Genomic DNA, 27,987 nt, shown 5'->3' with positions numbered 1-27,987 from the left:
ACTATTTATTTTGTTCAAACTTGTACATGATGTTCCGGTCAAAGGTCGACCATACACATTTAGACTGTTACTTTATTTCAATAAGACATTGAAGGCTTACTGTAATTTTAATCCGGATCTTGTACGGGCTGAATTTTATAGTGCACATCCTTAAGGAAGTACATTTACATTATTTACATTAAGTAATAAGCGTATAAGTTTGAAAGCAAAATGATAAAACTAATGCAAAAATTTGCAGCTGACATAATACCGGTAGCTTCTCAAAATTCGAACAACCTGTCGCGCCATCATAGCATCCTCATCAGGCACGGCTGAAAAACCGCAAGTAGCGCTCTGAATTATGGGTATACAGGCTTTATGCAAATATGAACAACATGGAGGTAAGTGATAACGCAGCGCCCGTGGGGTTGTGTGTGCAGAAAGTGCATTTACTGCGCCGTCGTAGTCAGCGAGCGGAATGTGACAATATGCGTTGTTTCACGTTTACGATAGTTAGTCTTTCTAGCTGTGAAGAAAAGCTTTTAATATCTGCATTACCATTAATATTTTGTCACATATGTAGATATCGTGAGCAATATCGGCGCGGCCGTTGTCCCGTCCGCGTCCGTGCCCGTCGCGAGCGACCATGGTTTCAACCGTGTATGAGTGACGCGTATGGTGCTCCGGGATTGCTAGCGCATGCGATTATCATAATATCTTACACACGTATGTACTTTGGAATCGAAGAATCAACCATCTAATCACATCAATCGATCGAGTTCTTCCTGTGCACGTTGTGTTGGCGCGCCGGATTTCAAACAAACGTTTCGACTTCCGGGTGTGAGGTAACGCTGCAGTGCAGTGACCACTGCATTGGTGTGTGCCAGCATAGACCCTCGAAATTTCTCGAGGGTCTATGGCCGGGGTCTATGGACAAATCGATCATGAGCTGACGCGTTGCTTTTTTCAAACAAATACCGGGCCTTACAACAATGTAGTTTCACTACTGCCTATATTCGACACCAATGCCATATGACATGATCGTCATGACGACAAAGATAGAGGGACCGTGCGTAAAAGTAAACTATTAAATCTCAATGGCTAAACCACGGTTGTTGGTTAAGCTTACAGTCAAACACAGACATGATCCCAAAAGATTCTGAGAATTAAGCTTACAATTACCTGAGATTTGAGCAACTCTGAAATTTCTATTTTTTCATATTTTCCTTGCAACAACAATGTCATCAAGATCTGCAGAGCATTATCTGCAGAGCATTATCTGCAAGTGATCGAATTTCATAAAATTGGTACCTCTTCAATAGATATTGTCTTGAAGACGGCAACAGTCTAAAGCAGACATTCTGACATCTTCATTCTAGAAATTACAACTCTACCCACATTACAAACTGTGAAAAAAATGTTACAAACTGTCATGAAAAGCTAATTTAAAAAATACAGCAGAGTATATCCCAATTCATTATATGGTGTGTAAATTGTGTAGTGGTGGATTTTATTTAAGCTTACCTTTTATTTGGTCGCTTTATCACAAAAATTACTTTATAATTAGGCCTATCAGCAAGCCTAGAATCTAGATGGTTTTCAAATGCTGCATTAGAATTAGCAGAATGAATTGCCAAGATTCTAGACTGGTATCAAGCAGGAGACCCAAATAGTTTTTCGATTGTAATTCATTATGTAGAGCCATCTGAAAGAGCTGTATGTACAATCAACAGAATTGTCAAGAAAATGTTAATGAACCTTGAATGTAAATGAAATTAGAACCCAAGTGTCAATTTCTAGCCTATGCATATATTTTGGGCAACTCAGAACTCTGAAATAACATAAGGTCTAGCTGGAATATACTGACAATAGCAAATAGCTATATAAAAGGAGTCAAACACCAGAATAATGATGTGTCACGTGATAGAATGGTACTGATGTTTATCAGCCATTTAACAAAACTTTCCCATTGTATAATAACAGTGTTATAATAGAAGACAGCAGAACAGAAATCTATGTTCAGAGAAAAGCCAAGCGTATACTTTATTTTCATGCAACCATAGACCCTAGTGTAAGTTTATGGTTCTATGATTCAACCAAGCCATAAAACCCATCAGCACATCATCAAATGCACATCTCCTTGTTTGTGTGAAAGGTGTACTTCAAATTAAATTTGAAGCAACTTTTCTATGCCAGACTTAACGGCTTTGCTGACAATAGGATGGATTGACCTACATTCAGGGATGTAGATGGAGGGGTTTGTATCTGCTGTAGGTCAATCTTTGAAGGTAATGTTCGCGCCTTTATAATTGACATGTTATTGCAGTTAACCATAAACAGAAGACAGGCAAATAAGCAATTTAGCTAATGCATATGAAATTCGAAAAATAAAAAATAATATTAGCAGTTATTTTTATCATGCAATATACCGCTATGTGGAAGCTGCACAGCTTTGTCCAAGGCACCTGTGTGGTACATGGTACTATAGTACAGTTACAATATAATACTTATAATAGTATAATATACCCACGGGCACAGTGCAATATGCAATATTTGTTAAAATTTTCTATTTTTCATAATCATTAATCATATCCCGACTTTGCAGAAGATGGAGAAAGACCTGTACTTTGTTTTAATGGTAGAATGAAACATAGCTTGAATGACCTGTTATTCAGCTTGGTATGCTGTAATATGTATGTCACATGAATCAAATTGACATGATTGTCCTGAGTATCAAGAATGGAGAAAGAATAGCGTGAGATGAGTGTACTGTGGAACATATAAACTAATATGGATCAAGTGCTACTGTGTTGTACAATTCCAACTTAATGTTCACTGTGAACTTGCAGGGTTTAAGAATTTTCTTTTTGAACATGTATTCTATGAGTGTCAGGTTGTGAATTAACATCACCTGCTTCCCAGTGCACGCACAGTATAAATAGGTTGTAGTTTATCAATTATCATATCATAAGTCATCCACCAGCTTCCCATTCCATAATCTTGGACCACATGGCCATAATTTGCATCTCCTGTGGGTTGTCAGTGTCTGTTATCAATTGTCTTCAATGTTGTCAGTAAATTTATTTTAATTTTCAACAAAACATTAATTTTTGTTGCAACCAAATACAGGGCGATTACACATGTTCTGGTGGAGGCCAATAGAATATATAACCACGCAATATTGCTTTCGAACACATGCGCAGTGTACACAATCGGGCAATCTACCTGCACCCATAGACAGTGGAGAGGATTATCCCGGGTAATGAACTCCCCCTGTCTATGAATCAATAAACTATTTGATGAACTTTAGAGTAATTTTGCCAGATAAAGAAATATGTTGACAAAGACTTGGATCTTCAGATGCGGGGGGGGGGGGGGGGGGGGGGGATTGCTTGAAGTTCGTTCTCGTTTGAAAGAGTGTATTCAGCTCTGGGGAAACAAATAGGTCATTTACTTTCTGCTGGTACTTTCAGAAATGTCCTCTCATATACGGTATGCCAATCATAATATTTGACAAAACTTTTTGAACATCATTTCTGCTATAGTCACTTAAATTCGATGACACCTTTCAGGATGGGCCATGTTTCGCCTAACATAGCTCATTTCCCTTTTAGTCACCACTGAAGGCGCTAATACAGAAGGTAAGTACAGGAAGTATATTGGCGTCGGACATCATACCCGGTGTGAACTTGATACCAATAAACGAATGTCTGTGATTCTCTTCTAGTCACCGCTGAAGGCGCTAGTGCAGAAAGTCAAGTTAACCGAGTTGAATCCTTACATTACTTGCCAACTATGCGGAGGTTATCTTGTAGATGCAACGACAATAACGGAATGTTTGCATACTTGTAAGTTTTGGCACCAGTCTCTCCATCACCGGTGATGGAGGGACTGGCACCAAATTGTTCGAGAACCTTCGCTCAGAAACTCCTAATCTACGGCTTATATGTATTTTTGAGATAACAGAAAAATATTTGAACCATATGCTTTAAATAGCTGTATACTCTGTGTAGTATGTGCAGACCTTTGCCAGTTTTGCCCGTGACTGTACTCGCAACGTCTTCCATCCTAGCCTCGAATTCTATTCGTCCGCTTGCCTCCGTACCTCTGATCCACTAAGTAGTTGTGGGTCGGAGGTACGGAGGCAAGCGGACGAATAGAATTCTAGGCTACTTCCAACGTCTTCCACGTATATTGCAATGATGACTAATTCGTGCGAATGCCGAAACAACGGCACAATTGAAGTGCGCCACCAATGCCCCTTATGCGCAAACTTCTCTATACAAGCCAAATTATATTTTTGTCCATTTCGACAACATTGTGGACAGCCATTTGTGTGCCGGGTTTGTGTTGCTTTGGTCTTTCATTTCACGACTTCAGGGGCAAAAAATTGAAGGGAAGTGCACGAGGTACTGTTGACGATCTTAACTTTCTTCCTCATTCAATTGAGAAGTAGAGAATGCGAAAATCCAAATAAAGATCTCAGAACGTAAACCGCGACGGCATCATTGTTATGGACGACTATTTCACCAGTTAAATTATGCTTGTCATTCATCATTCTTTCCCGCAGTTTGCAAAAGCTGTATAATACAGTATCTGGAAAATAGTATATTTTGTCCGACGTGTGACGTCAAGATCCATGAAACATGGCCGTATTACAGTATACGGTGAGTAGTTGGCGTGACGTCTGTGATGAGAGTCGTGTGAAGAGAGTCGTATTCTGCCATAGATCCTCTTCCGTAGAGTAGCGATCCAGGAGGTCGTTCTGTTGCGAGTGTTGAACTTTGACGACTCGAAGAATGCTGCCAGATCTGGTTCATTGCTTGTCGAAAAGATATGATATTGTGTTTGTGTGTGTGTGGAATTGTTTGTTTAGTTTCTTGCTATGTTGTCTTGTTTACAATGAATGTTTGACACTGTAACGTTTATTGGCGAGTGATTACAGACATGGAGCCCTTCAAAGTATCAACCAAGTAGTAAAGTAAACGTGGGCAACTGGGATGAAGTAAGAATTTTACACCCCATTTTATTCATTTATCTACATGAAGCGAAGGAAAAATTAACCATCCATGTAACTAAAGTATAACCCTGACCTATATACGAACTCACGCACGCGCAGCAGTGCATTGTCCTGAACTAAGCAGGGAAATTCCCTGCTGAGTCACACACAACATGTTTATACATGTACGGGAAATTCCGTGTGAGTCATCACCATCAAACTAGCCTATATAAAGGACCCCGTTGTCAGTCAGTCGCGGAGTCTAGCTGATGTTGAACACGAGAGTTCCTATCGGGGCGAACTTGTTCACCTGATAGATAAAATTTTAGTAATTTCCTCTGAACTTAAAATGTGACGGAAGACCATTACTTCAAATAATATGAGACGTTTCAGATGAATGGTACTGATATCTAAAGTGTTCACTCTTTTATCTTTACGTACAAATGTAGTTCCTAAGTCGTTCTCTATTCTATTCCCACCAACAAAACATTCAATACTCATTTCCCCTCCCCGATCTTTATCAATACTTATGATAATATCACAAGTTGTTCTGTTATCTGTTTTCATAGCATAATATCCAACCAAATCGTCAAATTCATCTCCAGTAGCTAACTTTACACATCTAATGAGAACTGTACCATGTTGAAGTATTTTCATATTATCAGTCATCTGTTGATTTACAGTCTGTAAAGTGAGAACAGCTGCCTCATCACCGACACTTTTCAGACCCAGTTTCTTTAAAGTTGTGTCCCAAAATAATCTAACTGGAACTCCGCTAGCTGTATACGAGCAATAATTCTCCCCCTCGTTTATCCACCTTCTTAGTGTATTATCTGCCTTCATTATTGTATTAAGAGGACTAATTTTAAGGTGAATCGGTATACCAAGAAGTGCAATGTATGGATTCGTAGGAGTAAGCCAACTACGAAAATCTAACAATTTATATTTGTTTACATTGCTATCAAAATAAATCACATTCGGAGTTCCTGGTGGTTCAGCAACACCTCCTGCAATTTCACTATCCAATATATCTAAGATGTTACGCGGCACATTATAAGGCATGAATTTCTGACTAGCCGAATCCCATGTCAGAGCAAAAGGAGTAGAATCATTCGAAGCCTTTGTGGCGTCAATTACAGTTTCATCAATGTCTTTAAGTTCGGAAAATTCTACAGCATGCTCGTGGGGTGGCGCCGCGGCATTGGCTAAAACGAAATATTTTTCGCGGTCTTTATAACGAAGGACGTAATCCTTATTATGATTAGCAGCCATCTTAGTATTATTGTTAACTTTAACATCACTCAGATCTTCAAGCTCAAGATTTTGCATACGAATTGTACCTAGACCGAAGCCACTTGATCAGACATACTCCGTAGGGACCTATATACAGTGAAAATTAAAATAATACCTTGTAATATACATACAACCATGGCTTCAGCTATAGGAATGACAGTTCTCGGTGCTGTATTAAATGCAACGGCATTCACAGGAGGAAATATTATCGGTCAAAAGCTTTCTGGGAATGGTGAGGCTCTTATTGAAGAGAAAATTAGACATGATAAAGCATTAGAAAAAATTTGAACATGATCGCAACGTCTGGTCAGAAAAAAGATTACTACAGGCTGACTGGGAAAGAGAAAATCAGGCAAAGGACGCACATGCTGCGGCAGAATTAAGAGATACAGATGCAGAAATCCTGGAAGAAGCAGAAGCGGTGCAAAGCCGTTCCGAAGGCGAGCAGTTCAATTCTCAGATTATTATCAACCAGTCCTGAGCAAAAGAAATATGAAATGATTTATATTGCTGGAGGATTGGTCGTGGGATGGTTATCTTCCGATAGGGTTACACCGGCCCCGCTTCGGGACTACAGCAATTCAATACAAAAGCTAATTGGCCAGTTATTGAAATCGATCATGTTCCCATCCTGATCTGTTATCCAGATACGCATTGAATTCATGTAATCTCCCCCTTTTCTCAATGGCATAGAAATTGCTCCGTTTTTAAAATCGTAAGTAACCTTTTCACTTATTTCTCTCGTATCCCGGATGGGAAGTATTTGTAAACAGTTCGATACTTTCCCTGTATGTATCCTCCGGAGGCACCCGAACCAAATGAAACATAATTTCCAGTAACATCGACTACATCTGAATGAACTATATATTTAGTGACTGTTAAGAAATCCACTTTCTTCGGACTCATAGTACTTTTTATAACTGGGTTGTCCTCAGGTTTATCTGAAAAGCCGACGACGTTGGCGAAGCTACCTGTGGCATTGAAATAGACTTTAATATCTTTAGCCAAAGTTAGATAAACATGGTTGTCGGCAGATGTTTTTCAAAATTAATTTTTTGCTTCAACCCGATTGCTTTGTTTAACGTATCGATATTGTAGTTACCTGGACGTATTGATTTAGTCTTCTTCGGTTGGTCACCTTCTTGATATTTTATTACATTATTCGTCGATGTTATGTTATGCCATGAATTATATAGTCCGCACTCTAGCAGTCTTATCTTCGTAAACTGTGTCGTGTCAATGCAAGGGTAAAAATTAACAGTGACTGGTTCACCTGTTTGGCTTTCAATCCAAATGATCATTGTTGTACGTTGTATATATTACTAAGTATAATGTTCGATGAATATTATTATTATCCGAAGGTGCCCATTACACAGTATAAGGTTCTGCAGGAATAATATTTTTCTGTTCAAGGAGATCTTTGGTCGCAACTGCAGCAGCAGTAGCACCGCCTAATTTTGCCAATCGAGTCAAATTGGACGACTTGGATCGCCAACCTCTATTTCAGAAATTTGCTGGAGATCATAAGATATCCCATCGCAAGTCCTGCGATTACAATACCATCGTACATTGTGTTTACAACTGTTTTAATATCCATGATTGCTGACTAGTATATAAAATAAAAAATAAAATAAAAAATATGGAGGAGTTAATCCATCTCATACAATGTAGAGGAGCTGGGTCCTCCCTCCCCTCCCCCTCCCCCCTCCCCTGTCGGAACTGTTCTGGAGGGAGCTGCTATGTGCTCTGTTTTTTTCGCTTTCTGGGGAGGCCGAACGGGACAAATATGTCGAGCACGCCCCCAATATAGTCCTAATGCAGTCAATGAAACTCCCACAATTCCTAAAACAAGATAACATTTATTATACCAGCGTGAATTATTATCACACTGTTCTTTCATTGTAGGCGGTAGGTCTGCTACCGCATCACCCCCTCCCCTCCCTCCCCCTCCATTGCTTTTAGTTTCTTCTCCCTGTTTTGCCTGTTCCATTCCGCTAATTTCTTGCCCGCAGCAACTCTCCCTGGATGCTTCGTCGGTAACGACACTTTCTCTATGTTGCGCTGTGTTGGAATCGTTTCCGTTTGCGGTGTGGGGGTCGTCGGCGGGGCTTCTGACGGAGTCGTTTGCTGAGTCGGCGAAGTTGAATCCATTTATTTCAGGTACTATATTAAACCCGATTTTTTAAAAATTTAAATGTTTACCCGTAATTAAACCGGTGGAAATTAGAGCAATCAGGGGCCCCCATGTGTACGCTATCCGTCCTGATAATCGTTTTATTTCACTGTTTAGAATAAAATCCTTTTTAAGATCAGTGGCATAGTTATCTCGATCATCGATTGGAACTACCTGACTTATTGCGCGGGCTCCTAGATCTATGAAACTTTGAGTGATGGTATCACTTATAAGAGAACTGTATTTCGCTTCATAGACTTTAAAGGCTCGTGTTATGAATTCATCTTTCCACGTTTCCACTTCTCTAACTGTAAACTCCTTACCAAAAAATAACTTACTTTGACCACTTGCGATGACACAGAGTATTTTTTCACGTTTTGTCTCTATTATGGATTGATTATTGTCCGAAGGCACCGAAGGCGCCGAAGCCCCTTCGGAATGCGCTGCCATATTTGCCGCTGCCGATGACTTTATTAAATTCTCCATTGTTTGCAGTATGTTATCTATTCTTAGTAAAAAATAAAAAATTCGTTTAAACCTGAATCCGAAATAAAGTATTAACATAGTCTGGAATGTTAGTAACCCTAACGGAACGATTCCGACAGGGATTCCGAGAAAATTCTCCTCCATTTAAATCTATATGTATATAGAAACACGAATAATGAGTACAGACTTATTCCCAGTTGCTTTTCAATTGAATAAGACGAGCGTACCGACAGTACAGCATGCTGATACCCCCCTCCAAACCGGACGGGGAATAAAACCTATTCTCATGGACTTAGAAATATATGTAACGCCGACAGATAAATTTACTTTCCATCCTCGGGATGTGTTCAAAGATAATGTAATCACTCATAGAACAGCAAAAGAAAGTAATGTCTGGCTGGGCAGCCCAAAGATGAAATACTGGGACCAGCAACTGAATTTCGCTGTATGGTGTAGCACTACTGGTTGTGGTATATCATTCACCCATCTCTTCGATAAGAAATTTCCTCCGCAAATACGATCATTCTGCCGTTTCCATGTATACTTTACAATACGTCGGATCCTTCACGAAATGGGCGTTGCACTTCCAGACGATACCCCCACCTTCAAAGCGGGCGACAATCCGTACAATCTCGTCCAATATGAACTTCTCTGTACAGAATTTGGAAATATAAGTCCAACGAAGTCCGACTTTCGTTATCGAAAAGGTCAAAATAAAGGTCTTGGTTATGGTTATGAATATTACACTAATCGTGGCCCTGTTCGACAGCCAAAAGCGATATACAACGGTCATGACTTTTTCCTCTCCGCCGACGGAGGCGTTTTCTATACACATACATTTTTGGAAAGAAAAAAAAATGTACTGTCCGACAAAGAACGACCGCACTACTATTTCTTCCGAAATGATGGATCGGAGGGACAATATAATAGTTTCATTCCTCTGAAGGGAGACTCGGGATTGACAAAGGCCGGTCTCGCTCGCCTCAACGAAAGTCTTGAAGCCTACGTATATTGTATACTCGGCGCACAAGCGAATATTCGCAGTACCATAGTGGGTGATACTGGCAGTGCAGAGCAAGTCCGAAAAGAATTCGGCGTTCTCCTCGAAGATGAAATTCGTAATACCGACAAAGTAATTAGTTATAGGCGATATCAAGACACAATAATGAATACTGGCGTCAAACTTGATATGGCAGTCTCACCAAATTTACTTCTCTTACCGTCTGAGATGGTCATTCTTTCAGGCCCGGCGATCTCAGGTTATAATAATGAATTGCAATACGCAACAGAATCTATGTCCTTCGGGGTGAATGGTGATATAAACACGGAAGTTCGAGAAAGTGCTGTACACGAGATGGAAGGAGGGGAGGATCCCGTGAAGTGGCAGGACGAGCCCGGAGAGTCACCTCACAATGACACGACTCGGGGGCCTCCCCTCCCCTCCCCAGAACGGGCAGCATCTGCAGACCCTATTCACGAATTCGGCAAAATTGGTTTGTTATCTTTAGCAATATTCATTACTATTGTAGGTACTGGAATAAAGTCACTAACTATATAGTTCATTCAGATGCTGTCGATGTGACTGGGTTTCATCTAACTCGAACCAGTAACTTAAAAGAACTAGAAGAGATTCATTAATTTACAGTATATAGATCCAGAGGAAATGTCAATATACGTAACCCCACCATTCAACATGATTATAACTGGACCGACATATTCTGGCAAAACAGAATTTATGTTGGACCTCCTCACCGGTCCGTACTTAAGGAAATTCGAATATGTGATATTCATTTGCCCAACATTCATGAATAATAAAGCGTATAATAGAAGATTCATTTTCACCGATGATAATGTGTTTATATTTCCAGTCGGACTCGATGCAGTGGATGATACATTAACCTACGTGCATAAAGAATGGGCTGGAACGAACACTTTAATAATCCTCGATGACTGCGCCTCGTCCAAAGATATGAAGAAGCGCAGTAACGTTTTAGTCCAACTTGGTTTCAGCGCAAGACATGACGGATTATCTGTCTGGGTTCTGACTCAACAATATACTAGTATTAGTAAACCATTTAGGGAAAACATACAGATGTTAGTACTATTTTACACACCGAACAAGATAGACAACAAAACTATTATAAAGAATATGGAATGGAGGTGTCAGAACGGGAAGCCGTGGGCCTAATCAAGCATTGAAAAGTAGGCCATTCAGTAAACTAGTATTTCGTTTACGGAATCCGTACGACATAAAATTATTCGTATAATATAGCAATTATGGAAGCTGAAGGTACTCTTAGAGAATTATATTACAACCCGAAAACTGGTTTTGGAGGTGTGCAAAAATTGTATGACGCAGCACGGGCCAGCGGACTCCACGTCACTAAGAAAGAGGTGAAGGACTGGTTAAAAACTCAGCTAACTTATAATCTACATAAACCGGTACCTCGTTCTCATGCTACGGGCGGCCGGCGCGTTTTTGTAACATCGATAGACTCTCAATGGCAAGCGGATCTCGTGGAATTCCCTCCCCCGTTCGCAAAAGAGAACCGTAACATTCGATACATGCTAACAGTAATCGATGTACTCAGTAAATATGCATGGGCTAGGCCAATACAGTCAAAAACGGCCGATGACACTCTGAAGGCGCTACAAGACATAATTAAGAAATCCGGGAGGAAACCTGACAAACTTCAGACAGATGAGGGACGGGAATTTACTAATCAGAAAATGCAGGGGTGGTTGGAGGAGGTGGGAATTCACTGGTTTCACACCTACAGTGATAAAAAAGCTAGCGTCGTTGAACGTTTTAATCGGACTCTTAAGACGATGATGTGGAAATACTTTACATATAAACAGACACGTTCCTGGCTCCCCATTCTACCAGAACTTCTTGAGAATTACAATAACACCGTTCACGGAAGTATCAAAATGAAACCCAGGGACGTAACAGAGGAGAACGATTGGCAGGCATTTTATACACTATTCGGTCCTGAGTTGGCAGCCGGGGGAGTTAACCCTGAATTCAAGCCGGGAGAACGGGTTCGAATTACAAAATACAAGACCACTTTTAAGAAAGGGTATTTACCAAATTGGACAGAGGAGATTTTCGTGGTTTCAAAAGTTGTGTACGCAGCTGGACTAGGAACGCCGCCAGTTTACAAAATAAAAGATCTGAATGGAGAGGAAATACTCGGCACTTTCTATTCTGATGAACTTCAGAGCGCACCTTCAGAACGCGACGAGCTGTACAGAGTAGAACGAATTTTGAAGACGAAAAAAATTAGAGGAAAGAAATATTATCTGATAAAATGGAAAGGTTATCCAGAAAGTTTCAATAGTTGGGAGCCAGAGGAAAATGTTATTAGAACTTCGTAAGTTCCTGTGCTGGTACTTGTCAAGTACTACGTAAGTTCCTGTCCATGGTACTTGTCAAGTACTAACGTAAGTACTAACGTAAGTATTTACGAAAGTTATTCAATAAGTACCATGGAAAAAGTCTTAATTTCTTGAAAGCCGAAAGTGTCAGTTTACCACCCACTTCCACCCCCCACCTGGCCAAGTATTTATCATGTACTGTCGTAAGTAATGTTCACTTACTGCATCTTTTTCGGCAGTATGTGGATGAGGTGGTATCTCAGTTCCTGAACATATTAAGTTTGCAAGATCTTCAAAACGACTTCTCATGTTGCCATAGTCCGTTCTTTCGAGTCCCCCTTTTTCAGCTTTATCTATAAGTTCTGGTTGAAGTATAATGTACACAACTGACATGAGCCATAGACAAGTAACTTCAAAGTCCGTGTTACAGAACCGTAGGGTTTCATAATGTCAAGTGCTCGTAGGTCAAACGAAGCATTATAAGCACACACAGATTCACAAGCGTTAAGAAGTTTGTGTAGGTTCTTTAGTGAGACTCGAGGTTGTTCTAGTTGTTCTTGACCAGGTGGGAAGTACGCTTTTTCAAGTTCCTCCTCCTTGAAACCGTCTATTAAAAATCCCTGGCTGCCGCCGCTCCATGCAATTCCAAAGTCAAAAGCTCGTGGATATTCTACTGGTCCGACTGTCTCGGTATCAATTGTTGGATTAAGTATATTCTTGAGAACGAGGGGGGTAGAGCGTTCCGAATTACCAAACATGGAAGTCTGTAGTCGTGGCAAATTTCTAAGAAAGTCTGTTTGAACTTGTTGTGAATCTCTTCTAGTTCTTTTAAGGCAGCTATTTCGTACGACCTGGCTCGAGTCAACACATTCCGCCTGCAATAATCCCAAGGCATATCTTTGAATATGATAATGAAACTGGGTAAATGGTCAAATGCTATAGAAACAATCTTTTTTTCTTCCGACTCCGTGGAAACGCCCCGGATTCGAGAAAAAGTCAGATGTTGAATTATGGAAGAGTCACAAATATGTAGTGTTCTGAAGGGAGGGAAACCTCCCTCCTCCTCCCAGCCTGACATTGTAAACTAAGCGTATGTTCTATAAACTGGTTCTGAAAATCGGCAATCGAAACGTGGCGCCCATTATAAAAGTCGGCAATGTTGCTGGAAAAACTAGTGTCAAATTCTGGTACGTGATACGGATCCAAATTTATTGCATCGTAACTCTTACCACTTCCAGTTGGTCCATTTATGAATATGTATGACATTTAGGATACTATATCATAGAAAAATTTTTTTTAAATTATTTTTATTAAGATATATACGATAAGACAATGACAATCCTTTCTATTTCAACTGCAATAAAAATACTTGAAACCGGAGAAAACATCAAAATTGATGATGGAGGCAAATTAGTATTTGGTGAATATGTAGATCCTTTCATATACGTAGACAGTGAGCTAGAAGTAGTTTTCAACATCGGACCTAAATATGGTTCTAAAGATCCAGCTACATGTGATGGGGTGTGTGTCCGTTGGCAACCGAGTCTTCAAAAGTTTACTGATTTAATAATATTCCGTACCCTAGGTGAAAGTTTCGATGCATCTACTGCTAAAAGTTATGCTGCAAGCCTGGCCGCTCACTCCAAGAATAATTCCTGCGGATTTTACAATCCATCTAAAGTGTATCAGAAGCGAGGGAGCGAGGGGCCTCAGCCAGTTGCGTATTTTAAATTTCAGTTTAAAAGAGGGAGAGGGGCTCACGATTTCGCTACATGTATTGATATGGTTCAAGAAATTGACTGCGGTTTTAAAACAGTGAGTCCATTGCCAGTCCGAGAAAATCCTGCTATTGTACCTCGTAATATCCGAAAGGTAGTAAGATAGAATTCTTAGCATTTAAACCGCGCTTAAGTAAGCGTGCTCTTTCTTTCACTGTTGAGAGATTAATATTTTGTGCTGCGCCTAATAAACCAGAAATTCAAGATGCGGAAGAAATAGTCGACTTAGAAAGATTAGGTGAGATATATAAACAAATAAATGCTGACAAAAATATTATAGTGGATTTTGATGACCTATCATAGAATAATTATTTTTTCATTTTAAAAAATTTTTAGGATAGTATATATCATAAAGATGGCCAGTCAATTACATACAGCATTCAAGGGAGCAGTTTTACGAAAAGAATTTCCTGAAGTCAAGCGAGTCAAGGATATCGGGGAGCTGGTGGATATTGAAGGTATGGTCAAAGGGGGAAAGATGTACTCTGTTTATACCGAAATGGAAGTCAAATTATCGGATCCGAAAACTGGTAATACACAACCGCGTTCATTGTATGTTAAATTAAATGATACATACACAAAAGATGTAAGAGGATCGGGATTGGATGTGGGGCAACAATTAATAGATCGCTACGATCGTATGCTTGATACAATTGAAAATGTTGAGGGTTCTGGTCTCGTTCTCGAGGAGATACTTAATTTTGAAGTAATTCTAGTAGAAGTTTTACTCGGGGCTGGAACGCGTTCCGAAGGGGGGGCTGGCGCAGTCCAACTTCCCAGATGGTTAAAAAATAAGCATTGTGTTAGCGATCTGGTGCTACCTTCGGGCAGCGAGAACTGTTTTCAATACGCCATCGTAGCAAGTTTAAAGTTGGCCGACCCCGAGTTTCGTGAAAAGAAATGTGGTCAGGTAAGGAGAAAATGGAATACGTACGCCCCATTTATGGCTGACTACTGTTGGGAAGGTATTCCCTTTCCTACGCCCGCCGATCTGACTGTATTCAGGCGCTTCGAGCAGCAAAATCCAGGCATCAAACTTCAAGTATTTCAGATCTACGAAAATGATCCCGCTCCCCCGTCCGACATAACTGTGTTATATAGTGCCCATTCCGAAGGTGAAGCCGATAGGAATCAAATAGCAAATATCTTACTGATAGTTGGCGAAGACGGCGGCCGTTCTCACTTCGTACCAATTACTGCGGAAAATCGCCTTCGTAATTCTCGTACTAATCGAAAGAATGAACGCAGACGGAAGTGTATTTGTATGGTTTGTAAAAGAGGTTTTAAGTCAACAGAAGAATTAGAAAAACATCAGGTATACTGTGGAACAGACACTGCCCAGCCAGATTTTTCCTAAGGAAGTGTGTCAATTTCGAAGGACATCGGAAGAAGGTTCCTTCTCCCTACGTCGTCTATGCAGATACTGAGGCAATTATTGAGAAGGGGACCGGCCGACACATTCCAATTTGTCTTTCGTATGTTATGGTGGAACGGGGTGGGAGGATCGCGGGGACCTTCGGAACGAGGCCCGGGCCGACCCACCGTTTATGGTAAAGAACATTCACAGGTCTCTCCTGTGTTACAGAATTTCTAAAGGATATGAAAGAACGGGCCGAGTATTATTCGAAATCGTATTATTGGAAATAATACCGATGAGGGATCCTTCTAATTACCGGCGCGACGGATGTGATCCAGTCTGTATTGCATGTGGAGAGCCGGCAGGATACCGAGTAGTGAAGGAGGAGGCGACCTTCTATTGCGAAGGATGCCGGCCGTCGAGAACCATTCCTATCTACTTTCACAACCTCAAGGGATACGATGGTTCTTTTATTTTGAAAGAATTACATGAATCGTTACCGAAGGAGATGATGGGGGTTCCGGACCAGAGCCTAAAATCATAGCTAAGACGAGCAATGGAGGAATTATGGGTCTCTCGAAAACATTTATTTTTCACGCCTCAATTGTTGTTGCCGGAGGGAAGAGGGAGATAAAGAGACGTTTCTTTTCTATAAAGTTTATGGATAGTGCTCAGTTGATGATGGGGACATTGGCGAAGTTGGCAAAAACTGTGCCGGAGGATGGGTGGACGGCGGCCCCACTTTCGTACCCGGACATTCAAAGGCGAAAGGTTTCTTCCCCTACGATATTTAGACTCGGTTGACAGACTGGGAGAGAACCAGCTCCCGGAGAGGGGGGAATTTTATAGCGAATTGACGGAAGAGGGGATTTCAGAGTCTGATTACGAACATGCATTAAGAGTATGGGACGAAGTTGGATGTAAGACGATTCGTGATTATATGGAATTCTATTGTGAGACTGACGTTCTCCTTCTTGCGAATAATATTCGAAAATTTCCGTGACACATGTTTAGAAGCATATAAGTTAGATCCGGCCCATTACATGTCAGCGCCCGGCTTGACATGGGATGCTATGTTACTTTACACAGGTAATAAGTTTAAACTCATTCAAGATGCTGAGCAGATGACTTTCGTACAACGGGGAATACGAGGAGGTATCAGCCAGTGTAATATTCATTATTTACAGACAAATCATCCGGCTTACGCTGGCCCCGCCGGCGGGAATTACGATCCAGAGAAGCCGGTGACCGAAATAAAATATCTCGATGCAAACAATCTCTACGGCTGGGCAATGAGTCAGGCAATGCCTACGGGCGGACTTCATTGGATGACGATGGAAGAGTGGGAGGAATGGGAAGAAGGGGGCCGAGGCGGAGCCGGCGGAGCGGGTTCCGGAGGGTGGGGACCTGGCGCCACCTTTCCACCAAGTTTTCTAGAAGTAGACTTAGAATACCCAGCCGAATTACATGAAGAACACAGCGATTTGCCATTAGCACCGCATCACTATGAATTTCCGAGGCAGGGCGGTCGACTGATTACAAGTGTGATGGATAGAGAGTCCTATGTCTTACACTACAAGTTGCTGGAATTCTATCTTCGGATGGGAATGAGATTGAAAAAGATTTATCGGGTGCTTGCTTTCGATGAAGCTCCATGTCTCGCGAAATATATTGACTTTAACACTAAAATGAGGGCAAACGGGAAGACAGATTTTGAAAAGAATTTCTATAAGCTGATGAATAATGCAATGTTCGGTAAGACAATAGAAGATGTTCGAAAGTACAGAGACTTTAAATTTGTTTCGGACTGGAACGGCACGGATAGTGGACGTAAAAAGATTCAGAAGTATAATCCAAAGATGAAACATATAACTTTCATAACTTCCGAAGAGGATGGCGATTCCTGCGACAGTGCCCTACTGGAACTGAAAACGGATGAGCATAAATATGTAAAACCAGTTTTCATCGGCGCCGCAGTACTGGAACTTTCTAAGCTGCTTATGTATGAGACGCATTACAATTACTTTCGAAAGCAGTTCCCTGGAATACGATTAGCCTACATGGATACTGACAGTTTTGTTTACAGTGTACCGATCCCGGACCCGGACGTAACTTTCAATGATATAGTCCGAGAAGATGTTGAAAAGAATGGTGAGAAGTCGGTGTACGATACTAGTGGGATGAGTTCCACCCCCAACTTTCCGAAGATTAAAATAGTAAATTTAAGAGTTGAATGGTGAACCTATTCTTGATTTTGTCGGCATACGCTCGAAAGTGTATGCTTTTCGAACTCCAACTTCGGAGACGAAAAAAAATAAAGGGTTAAAGATGTTTGTGTTAGAAAACATTTGAACTTTGAAGATTATAAAGATCTATTTGAAACTGGGAAGAAGCCGAGCCGGCACATTTGTACAGTTTGTACGGAAAAAGGCTGGAGAAATCCGTAGTGAAAAGCGCAGTAAAATCATGATGGCGCCAAATGATATCAAACGTGTGCAGTTATACAATCCAGACACAGGCGAATGGCTGGCAGAAACATGGCCGATAGGACGGACGACGGGTCATGGTTAATATTGTAAAGACATTAATCTACTATTTTCAATAGAGACCAGGGCATCACTGATAACATAAATGTGGGCAAATATATTATCATTGTGAGCGTCATCGCCACCCCACGAGGCATCTTTCTTCAGGATCTCAAGTTGAATTCCGTCCTTTGTGTTCATTACTTTTAAACCATTTCCATGAAACTCAATATCTTTAAAGCTACGCAGATCGATAAACAGACAGAATTTATTCTTCAAATAATCGGCCTCATCTATATCAATTTCACACCAATCTTTATCTTCAGCAAAATACCGTCGCACCTCTCGCCAAAATTGTCTTGGTATCATCTTCTGAGCGTACACTTTATTTGCAATGCCTTCGATTGATACAGACACAGATTCAATGGATGGGTTAAAGAAAAGTTCACTGTTCAGTTCTGCCTGATTCTGATTTTTAGTGAAGAGTATAGCGATACCTCTAATGCTACGTCGTGGTACATTTATATTTTCATTGATAACCGTGTCCGATTCTTTGAATGGGATTGTTCTAAAATAATGTATATGCTCGTAAAGGTAACTTTTTCCACCGTTGTAATAACCAGCAGTTGACCTCGCGAGATCGAGGTCAGAAATTGTCTCGTATTCCATTTGAATGTTTTTTAATTTATAATTGGTTGTAACAACCTGATTACTGACAAGTAATTGGGGGGCGGGTGCCAACGTAATTTCCCATTCAATATGACTCCCTAACGCTTTTGGATATGCAACTCCATGACCTGTTATGAGGGGGTGAGTGAGACGAATAGCATATTTTGTTTTATATGTGTCGAAAAGTAACTTATCGCCCACGACGTTTTGATCTCCATCGGTCGAACCGCTTCTTAATTTTCTTAGATTTTCGTTCTGAATTCCGTACAGTGTCATGTTCGTTCTCTCCTTTTTATGTTTGAAGAGATCGCGATAACATTCAATAAGGTTATATTTATTCAAATCGAAAAGTGTCTGACCCTCAAATGTGAGTTTCATACGCTCCACCAAATTTTTGCAACATTTTGTACTACTCGGTTATATTCATCTCCCATTACTTCGAGATCAAAAACCAGGTCGAAAGTATCTGGAACTAAGAGTACTCCGCTTTCTAACTTCGGACATCGTATGATAAGTGTCTGGCCTGGATCTGCCTCACTTGGATTATGAGCAATCACGTGATGAGTTCTTTCTGACTTTGTTCCATTCGGTATTCGGTTGGTGAAAGTCGGTGATAATGTTCTATCGTACCCCATTTTTCGTGTAATGTATATAGTAGAAGAAAAAAATTACAGTTAAAAAGAAATAGATCACATCTTACATTTCACTTCGTGTATATAATAACTTAGAAGAAAAAATTCAAATCACATCTTTACGTAAATATTTCCGTCTGACTGAAAGATAATCGATTGCCTGTGTCGCGAATCAATCGAAGAACCCAATATTCTTGGAGATGATGAGCCTCTTGGTCATCCTCAGTATCCTGGAATACAGCTATGAATTCTAGTCGCTTAAAGAAGTTAGTCTTTTGACATTCCTTCACGAAAGCTAATATGTTATGATAAAGATTATCATCTTTGAGTCGGACACCTGGATTTGCTCGAAGTATATGTCGATTTACTCGTCGGAGTTTGCACCATTCCAATTCGACGGAGAAACCAAACAGGTCTTTATTTTTAGAAAGAAACTTTGCAATATTCTTTTCACCAAACATGTTGATGCCGTAGGGAGTGTGATATATTAATACATAATTTTATTTATAATGACTAATGTTAATCCAGTTAAAAATATCCATAGCTGTTCTCCAACAAATCCGACAACCGATCCTGCTGTTTTTAATAGAAAACTGACGAGGGAACCGATTAAACCTGGTATTGCAGCAGCACTTTTTGTGGCCAATGTTTTTAACCATTCGCCAAATTGCTTTACAATTTCTTTCGCTTTTGTATATACTTTGGGCGGACCTGAACCTCCTGCGTTTGCTCCTCCTCCCCCTGCTCCCCCTCCTCCTCTAGTTACAGCCAGGGCAATTGTTGATATTGTCATTCCAAGGGCAGTCAGTATTGCAGCGATTGTAATACCATTTCGTTTAAATAACTCTGTCAGCTTCAGCCTGAGTGACAATTCTGGATCGGAAATTACATCACGAAGAGACCTAGTCGTAGCCAGACTTTCACGTGCCTCACTGATCTTATCATGTTCGTATTCAATTCGATTGTCAATTTTAGCTTCGCTTGTTATGAGTTCAGCTAGTAGTTTCTTGGCTTTTTCTTTTCCTTGGGTGCTCGTTTCAGGATCCTTTAACTGTTTTTTCAACTTCTCTTTTCTCTAGCCTTATTTTAACTTTTTCATTGTTAAGCTCGCCAAGACGCATATTCGCAATCCTTAATTCATCATTAATAGCTCTATATTCAGGGTTTAGATTGTTCCATTGTTCGATTTTATTTTCAAAAGCTTGTATTTTATCTGCATTACCAGAAGCATCTTGCCGTAAGAATGTCAGTTCATCTTTGTATATACCCATGTCTTCTGGCGTCATCTTCTCAGCCGGTATTTTATCGTTTTTCACATCTTCAGAATACAATGTACGACTCACATTTTCGGGCTCTGCGCTTGAGTGCTCTTCGAATACTTCTCTCACAAATTCATGTCCTCCTTCTATTCTCTTTAATGTGGACAGCTTATAAAATCCACCTCCTCTATCTTTAGACAGCTTGAGGTTTTTATAATACAGCTTTCCATCCCTAATCTCAGATTCCGTAGCCAATATATTTAGTGCATCCGGATCAGTAATTTTATTATAGTCTAAGAATTGTCTAACCTTATATATTTTGCTTCCTACTCTAAGTTCATCCAAACGACCCACCTGCGGGCTATCGCGTGAGCCAGCCTGGAAAGGATCGGCTTCTGCAAGGGCATTATCATCATAGGAAAAAGTTGTTTCATCAGTAGCATCATCGTCATTAAAATTTGCATCATCTAAATCCTGGAGTGGTATATCTTCTCCTCCTTCTGCCATATTGTCTTTCTATATTACTACAATTATTTTTATCATCCCTTACATATACAGTAAAAATGCACATCTCAGTTGTTGAAAGCGTTGAACAATTGGCTGATTACATAGAAAGAACAAGTGCTGCATATCGACGAAGTTACAAATTAATGGGTAGAATTGATATGGCTCTCAATATTACTAAGGGAATTCTTGTAAGCTCTGCTGTAATAGCAGCAATTCCAACAGTTCCAGTACTGTTAGCCTTAACTCCTATACCAGTGTTGTTATTGATGTAATACAAGGAAAACGGGAGTATCAAAGAGAAGAGAGAAATATAAACATTATTACGTTCAATATAAACAGCTGCTTACACAAATACAAGAAAAAGGTGCAACAACAGAGGCCCCGGGGTCAGAACTTATTCAGGACATATTTCATCAGGCGCTAGAAATTCAAAAACAAGAAGGATTTAGTCCGCCGCTGGAGCGATATCTACGATATTATGGATTGAATGGATATGAAAGTTAGTTCGTACCGATAGGAACTTCGTGTTCAACATCAGCTAGACTCCGCGACCGGCCGGCCGGACTGACAACGGGGGGTAAAAAAAGCTCCTTTATATAGGCTAGTTTGATGGTGATGACTCACACGGAATTTCCCGTACACCTTCGGAACGTGTCTATACGTGTTGTGTGTTTAGGTCAGACAGAACAAGTTTCTACATGTCCCAGCATCAGTGGTTCGTTCTAATACCCAGCTAGTGTATTGCGCAAGTCCAGGACCTGACTCAGAAGGGAATTTCCCTGCTTAGTTCAGGACAATGCACTGCTGCGCAAGCTGCCAGCTGTTGCGCGTGCGTGAGTTCGTATATAGGTCAGGGTTATACTTTAGTTACATGGATGGTTAATTTTTCCTTCGCTTCATGTAGATAAATGAATAAAATGGGGTGTAAAATTCTTACTTCATCCCAGTTGTCCACGTTTACCTTCAAAGTATCAACCAAGCCCTCTCTAGGTAATCACATACAGTATATGTCTCCTCTCTCACCGATAATTTTCCACCCCTACCCCCCACTCTACACGATGTCGACTCGACTGGGCGGGGCGTGGCAACGTTATCACTCCCCCATGCATTTCCCCCACACGTTGAGTTACATGTCGAATTTCGACACAGTGGTCACGTGGGTACCGCGATCTGAAAAGTGATATTTAAAAAATTGACTATAGAGACGAGCGACCAAGGGAATAATAGTTGCGCCTAAAAATACGAGCCGGCCACTTGAGATGGAACACTGTGATATAAGAAAACTGATCACCATGGTAACTGACGAAAAAGAAAACTTCGAGGAGTACGGGAGGTAAAATACATGGTGGCGATGAAATCGACTTGACATGCTGACAGAAATGAGACTTTTCACTCTCAGTCAATGACCCCTTTTGTGATATTACCATCCGTGGGTGGTCATTAAGTGGAGGAGTACCGTTATCGGTAAAAATGTCAACAGTTGCTAAAACCTGTCTTGTTTCTTTCCTTTGCTCGTTTCAGGTTGGACAGAACCATGCAAGATGTTGTACACAAACTCCTTCCACAGGTTGAGGAAGGTAGGCAATGCTCTGACAATTAGCGATACTTCTACATCAACTATATATACTAGACATTCGCTTTCCAAATCACTTGAAACTCGCAGTTGCAACTGCAGCGAATTTTTTGGTTTGGTTGTTTTTATGAGGTTGTGCTCACATATATTCTCGTACAGAGAAACCCCGTGAAACTTTCACAAATAAGTCATAGGTAGATGTTCAGTATTTTTATTTAAAAAAGAAAAGAGCAAAGCGATGTTGAGGATGGTGAGCAAACTTTAACAAATCTGGGTTAAATTATCGCATTGACTTTTCGGGATTTCGCCGGCATCGTTTAGGGAAAGATCTGATAACGCCGTTGAATTTATAAAAAAATGATAGTTTCCACAGCTGCCGACCGCAGCGTTGGTATAAACAGTGAAACCATACCCATGGTGGTGCTCGCCTGTGTTTGTGCACTACTTCCTTCTTCAGGAAACTTTCCGCTCTCCGGTTTCAAGCTGTCTTTCAGTTCACGGGCGTGCTCCGCGCGCTGCTCCTGATTTCGCAATACATCGGTGTGCGAACACACCTGACAAAACATGACGTCAGCAAATTCACAAAAATCTGAGAAAACATTCTTCGTTCTTGTGCGCATAACAATCATTTTTTAAGTTGGAAATATAATTGTTGGTAAATGTGTGTGGATGGACCCGTCTGGGCCGCGCACATGATCAAAGAACAACTGGTGGAAGGATGTCCGCTTATTCAGTAACAGATGTACGTTATGTAACAAATGGTGAACAGTGCGTTTCATTTATCTTTTCTTTCCCAGAGGAGAGAAGACGACAAGAAGAGTTTTACAAACGAAGCGGACTCAGTTTACCACACCATGAACGTATGTATAATGGTATCTTTGCAGTTCGTGTTTGCGACCTTTGAAGGTTGCTTCTTTCAAATGCACTTTGTTATAAAATCAAAATTTCATGTAAATGAGATCCTATTGTATTGCTGTTGCTAAGTATTACAGAAACATAATTGAGATTGCATGTGAAAAGGACCGTCCATTCGTCAGCTTGTACTTGAATGTGTAGGGGAAAGGAAAGTGCCCAGAAAAAGTGAATCCGACGGAAGGACGGTCGCCTTGTATGATCTGCAACTTGTTTCAAACTCAATTTCCACAACATGTTGAATATACTATCGATCATACACCTCCATGGTCAAGCACCAAACTGATTTTGTGTGGTAGCTCTGAAAAGCCCGCAAATACACTCTGTAGCTTTGAGATACAAAACCGTTCGAACGACAGTATAGATATTTAAAGAGAAAGGGCGATATTTAATAAATAAATATGAAGTTCTCGAGCCACATCAAGTTTACTTGCAACACAATATAAAGTAGTGATTTTAGCCAATCTTCTACCGCAAGGCCACGTATACTTTGATTGTGGTGATTTTACTCAGCATCATTGTCAAAACAAAAGAAATCGGCAATACTGACGTCCTTATATAATTGCCGTTGTATGATTGTTGTCATTTTCAGCAACACCGGAGACGACTCCAAAACCCCGAGTTGAAAGAATGGAAGAGAACATCGTATCTCTCGTTCTGGAGTTCATAGGGTAGAGTAAACAAACTCTCTCTCTCTCTCTCTCTCTCTCTCTCTCTCTCTCTCTCTCTCTCTCTCTCTCTCTCTCTCTCTCTCTCTCATATCCTATATCTGTGACTAGTTTAGAACCTATATTACTTTGACTAATCTCGGAGTCTCCCCTCCCTTCTACCCTCGCAAGACGGTAGTCTGATCGTAGGTGTCACGGTCCCTTCACAAAGGTAGCCGTGTATGTGTTGATAAAATCGGTGCGGGCCTGTAGCTGCGTCTTTAACAGTGTTCTTGAAAGTCAATGCTTCAACTGCAATTGAATATAACCAATACAAGGCCAGCCGGCAAACATCAGAAAATTCTGACCCGGGCATGTCGGGATGCAACTGACCCCGTCATATGTACAACCCCAACCAGGAGGCGGCGATAAGCTGTATCTCAGAACACTTATCCTGATCGGGACTTGATTTCAACCGGGTCATCGATCAAAGTCCAAAGCCTCGGTGCTTGAATGAAAGTTGTATTATCTTGTCAATTTTTGATTATTTGAACAGGCGGGCCGGTATCTACTGGTCACTTTCAAACTGAAGTGCGGGGTCATCCATCAGCGTTGTATTGAGCCTTTGGGAATAGTCGAAATGGTTCTGATGAGTGATGCTGTCACTGATAAGGAGAGCTTAGTTTGACCCTACTCTCCGTCCAACCTGTGAGAGGACCGTTTCTAATGTGATGATAGTTTTTGTCCGAATTGCTGATCGAACCAAAGGGACTTATTTCAATATGGCGCTTTTGCAATGACTGCCCAATCTTATTGTTTCCCTTCCAGATCGTCCAAGGAACTCGGGGAGCCAATAAAGGTTTGGATTTTCACCGCATATTCTTTTTCTGCTGCGTACCTCTAAAATGTGACCAGCAAATGCTCGATTTCGTCAGATTCTAGAATTAAGATAATGGAATTAGCTTTCCTTGATTTAACGATTTAAACTTCAAGATGTCGTGTGGTATCACGTTAGGAGGCTCTGTGTCATCGACACTCGAGAAGTTATGCGTTTGTTCAGAGAGACTGCAGAGTTTAAAAGCACGATTCATTAAGGTCTATCCACCATTGTTCACTTCTCTTCGTACAATTTTTCCTGAAAAATAAAATTGCTGTGGCAAATGATTTCATCAACTTCAAGAAAAGCCGACGCGATTAATGTTTGCGCTTCGTTCTCACTTCAGGCCTTGGAAAAGAAGTTCGTTCGTGTCACCAGCAAAGCCACTGTAAGACACGTACAACGATTTCTCTGCAAAAAACTACAGTTGAGCGACATGTTCGAGGTACGAATTTGTCTTCAGACAAAACCTTCTGTTTCCCAGATATATAGAGAGGGCGCTTCAATGATCCCAAGGGGCACATACAATATCGCGGCACAACAGCACGAGCAACAGTGGCAATCAGGGGTAGTGCGCCCCCATTGGTGTAACAATTCGCAACTAGTCTAATGGCTACTATCATCACAGATCATACGGGATGTTCTATTATTTAGTAGGCTGCTAATTCAAAGCAACGTTTATATGCGAGGAGGAGTAAATTACACCTTTTTCCTGTGTGCATGGATATCAGTGATTGGCATTGTGCGAATTGGATCTCGCATTATGCGTCTCCGGCGAGATCGTGTACAAGTTAAACGAAGGCTGAACGTAAAATTAGACGGATAGTGTCCTTCCCCGCCATTTTATTGTACGTGTAAATTCAATTTACCTAAGAACGTCACCTAAACACGATTTATTTCAGGTTGATGTCATATCCAACGACGAAATAATGGAACCAGAGGTTACGTTAGATATGATGGTGCCAATGGCACGGAAACTGGTGAGATACATGTATGATTTGTACAGCAAGGGGATCGATAAAGACATCTCCAGCAGTGTCGTTTGAAAAATTAAAGATTTGCCTTGTTCATGTTGTTTCTCATTATCTCCTTCACGTTGTCTTGTTTCATATTCTTACTGTGAGATGAAAGAATTCAGACAGAACTGAACATGTATGAGCGTTTTCGTTTTCTTTAAGAAGCGTATCGTAGGATCAACTATTCATCTATTGGCTCCATAAACACTCGGGACATAGAGTATTGTGGATTTAGACAGTGTTTTACGTCACTGTGTGTTCAGTCGTTGTCTGCCGTCATCATATTGTCGTTTCGATCACATTTCAGGACGGGCTGATTGTTCTCAATTACGTCGTGGCGTTGAGAGAGGGCGCGGGTATGCTACGCCAAAAGTGATGCTACATCGCTGCCGAGTGTGCAGATTCGCACGTCTGAACATTTACAGGGTTCGCTATCACCAGTTGCATTACACTTGAAATACATGCATCAGCGAAAGCGAAGATCCTTGCTGTCTGAAATTCACTGCCAATGTCAGAAAGTCCTTTCTCGCTTTATGAAATGTCGAGGACCAAAATAGACGTCACCTGCTTCTGTGTTTAAGCTGGAACTTACTACTTCCTCATGAAAAACGCTTACATGATGAGTAGTGGCGCTTTGTTTGTATATAACTTGCATATGCCGCAGTTGTAATTCAAGAAAACGTCCGCTGCTGACCGCAGTGACCGTTTCCGCATCACCTTTCATCACAGCTCAAGGTCATCGTATGGAGCTCTACGAACCAAAGTAGACGATAGAAGACGCTTTAGTGATGCAAAATGTGCAGGCAGCTTTGTTCCTTGCAATGAATACCTCATCAACAGACTGTTCCAAAGTCTGCTAGATCGTGACTTGCATATTTAAGGAACTATAGAACCACTTGTTTTCAGATGCCACCCATTATATCTATGTTAACGTTGAATGTGTGCTTTATATATTGCGTAAAGAAACGTCACCGTTCACAGTGTTTGGGTATCGTGTTCATGTTGCACTCTTTGGGTGTGTTTCATAAAATGATCGTTTTGAAGTGCTATCGCAAATGTTTTGAGCTTCATTTATGTTGTTACTTTTTGCGAAAACGGTGTTTGAAATGTCGTTGTCGTAATCAATGTGAAATATCTTGTGAAGTTTGGTATCGCATGAACACAGTATAGGCCTACATTCATTGCGAAATTTAGACGCATCCTCAACTGAAGATCGCCATCTCTCGCCAGATTTACCAAATAATGGTCATATCCACTCCCGAGGGCATTAAATCCGTCCGGTGCAGTTCTTTCGCTCTCCCAATCATGAACTCGAGGCTCAGCTCAACGTAACTCCAGTGAAGAACATATAGAGACCGGGTTTGTCCGGAAACCACACAGCGAGTCAGCAGTAACAAGACCCTCATACGTGCGAAGTAAAACCCTGTCGTTCATAAAAAAACCCAACATGCCTTCAGTAATACTATAATGGTGTATATAAATCGATTATGCGCAAAGTTGATTTTTCATGGCAGTTTGGGTCAAATTTATTTTATTCGGAAAGTCTGTGATATCATTCAACGCCTCGAAACTTTCTGAGGACAGGTAGGGCCAGCAAGACAAGCCGACATCCTTGCCTACGGATCGAACAGGTTAAGATAACGCCGTACGCTTATGGCTTGAAGAATATTTCATATTGAGCCAACTGCTGCGCTTTCAAAACTTGCCTACATAGATACAAGGGGGGTACATTTTACTCTTGATAATCATGTGTTGCGTCATATTGATTTTAAGTAAAGGAGTACAAATCCCCCAACCCCTCTTTAAAATGCCAGAAAAGCCTGAAAGAGCCACACTGGAGTAATATTTGTCCTCGGAAGTTTGTTTCATTACAATCACAGATTGAAGGCTATGCACTCTCTATAGGCCGACCACAATACAATGACAA

General features: G+C 40.9%; 1 protein-coding gene across 3 annotated transcripts; it reads left to right on the top strand.

Moving 5' to 3' along the window:
* Window positions 1–366: 366 nt before the first annotated feature.
* On the top strand, window positions 367–27,109 carry LOC139119997 (polycomb group RING finger protein 6-like). 3 transcript variants are annotated; one of them, XM_070683981.1, is made up of 10 exons: window positions 367–3,238; window positions 3,707–3,827; window positions 4,550–4,646; window positions 22,557–22,612; window positions 23,406–23,468; window positions 24,113–24,191; window positions 24,996–25,026; window positions 25,391–25,489; window positions 25,947–26,024; window positions 26,368–27,109. In XM_070683981.1, the coding sequence occupies exons 4-10, from the start codon at window positions 22,570–22,572 to the stop codon at window positions 26,434–26,436; spliced, it is 462 nt and encodes a 153-aa protein (XP_070540082.1). In that variant the 5' UTR covers window positions 367–3,238; window positions 3,707–3,827; window positions 4,550–4,646; window positions 22,557–22,569; the 3' UTR covers window positions 26,437–27,109. The 3 variants fall into 3 exon arrangements, with proteins under 3 accessions (XP_070540082.1, XP_070540083.1, XP_070540080.1); XM_070683982.1 differs by lacking the exon at window positions 367–3,238 and having other exon boundaries at window positions 3,383–3,827; XM_070683979.1 differs by lacking the exons at window positions 367–3,238; window positions 3,707–3,827; window positions 4,550–4,646 and adding an exon at window positions 22,111–22,368.
* Window positions 27,110–27,987: the final 878 nt, after the last annotated feature.

Source organism: Ptychodera flava, chromosome 20, assembly GCF_041260155.1.
Source record: "Ptychodera flava strain L36383 chromosome 20, AS_Pfla_20210202, whole genome shotgun sequence".
NCBI lineage: Eukaryota > Metazoa > Hemichordata > Enteropneusta > Ptychoderidae > Ptychodera > Ptychodera flava.
The sequence above is the reverse complement of the archived record's forward strand: the minus strand, read 5'-3'. Positions and strand labels throughout refer to the sequence as shown.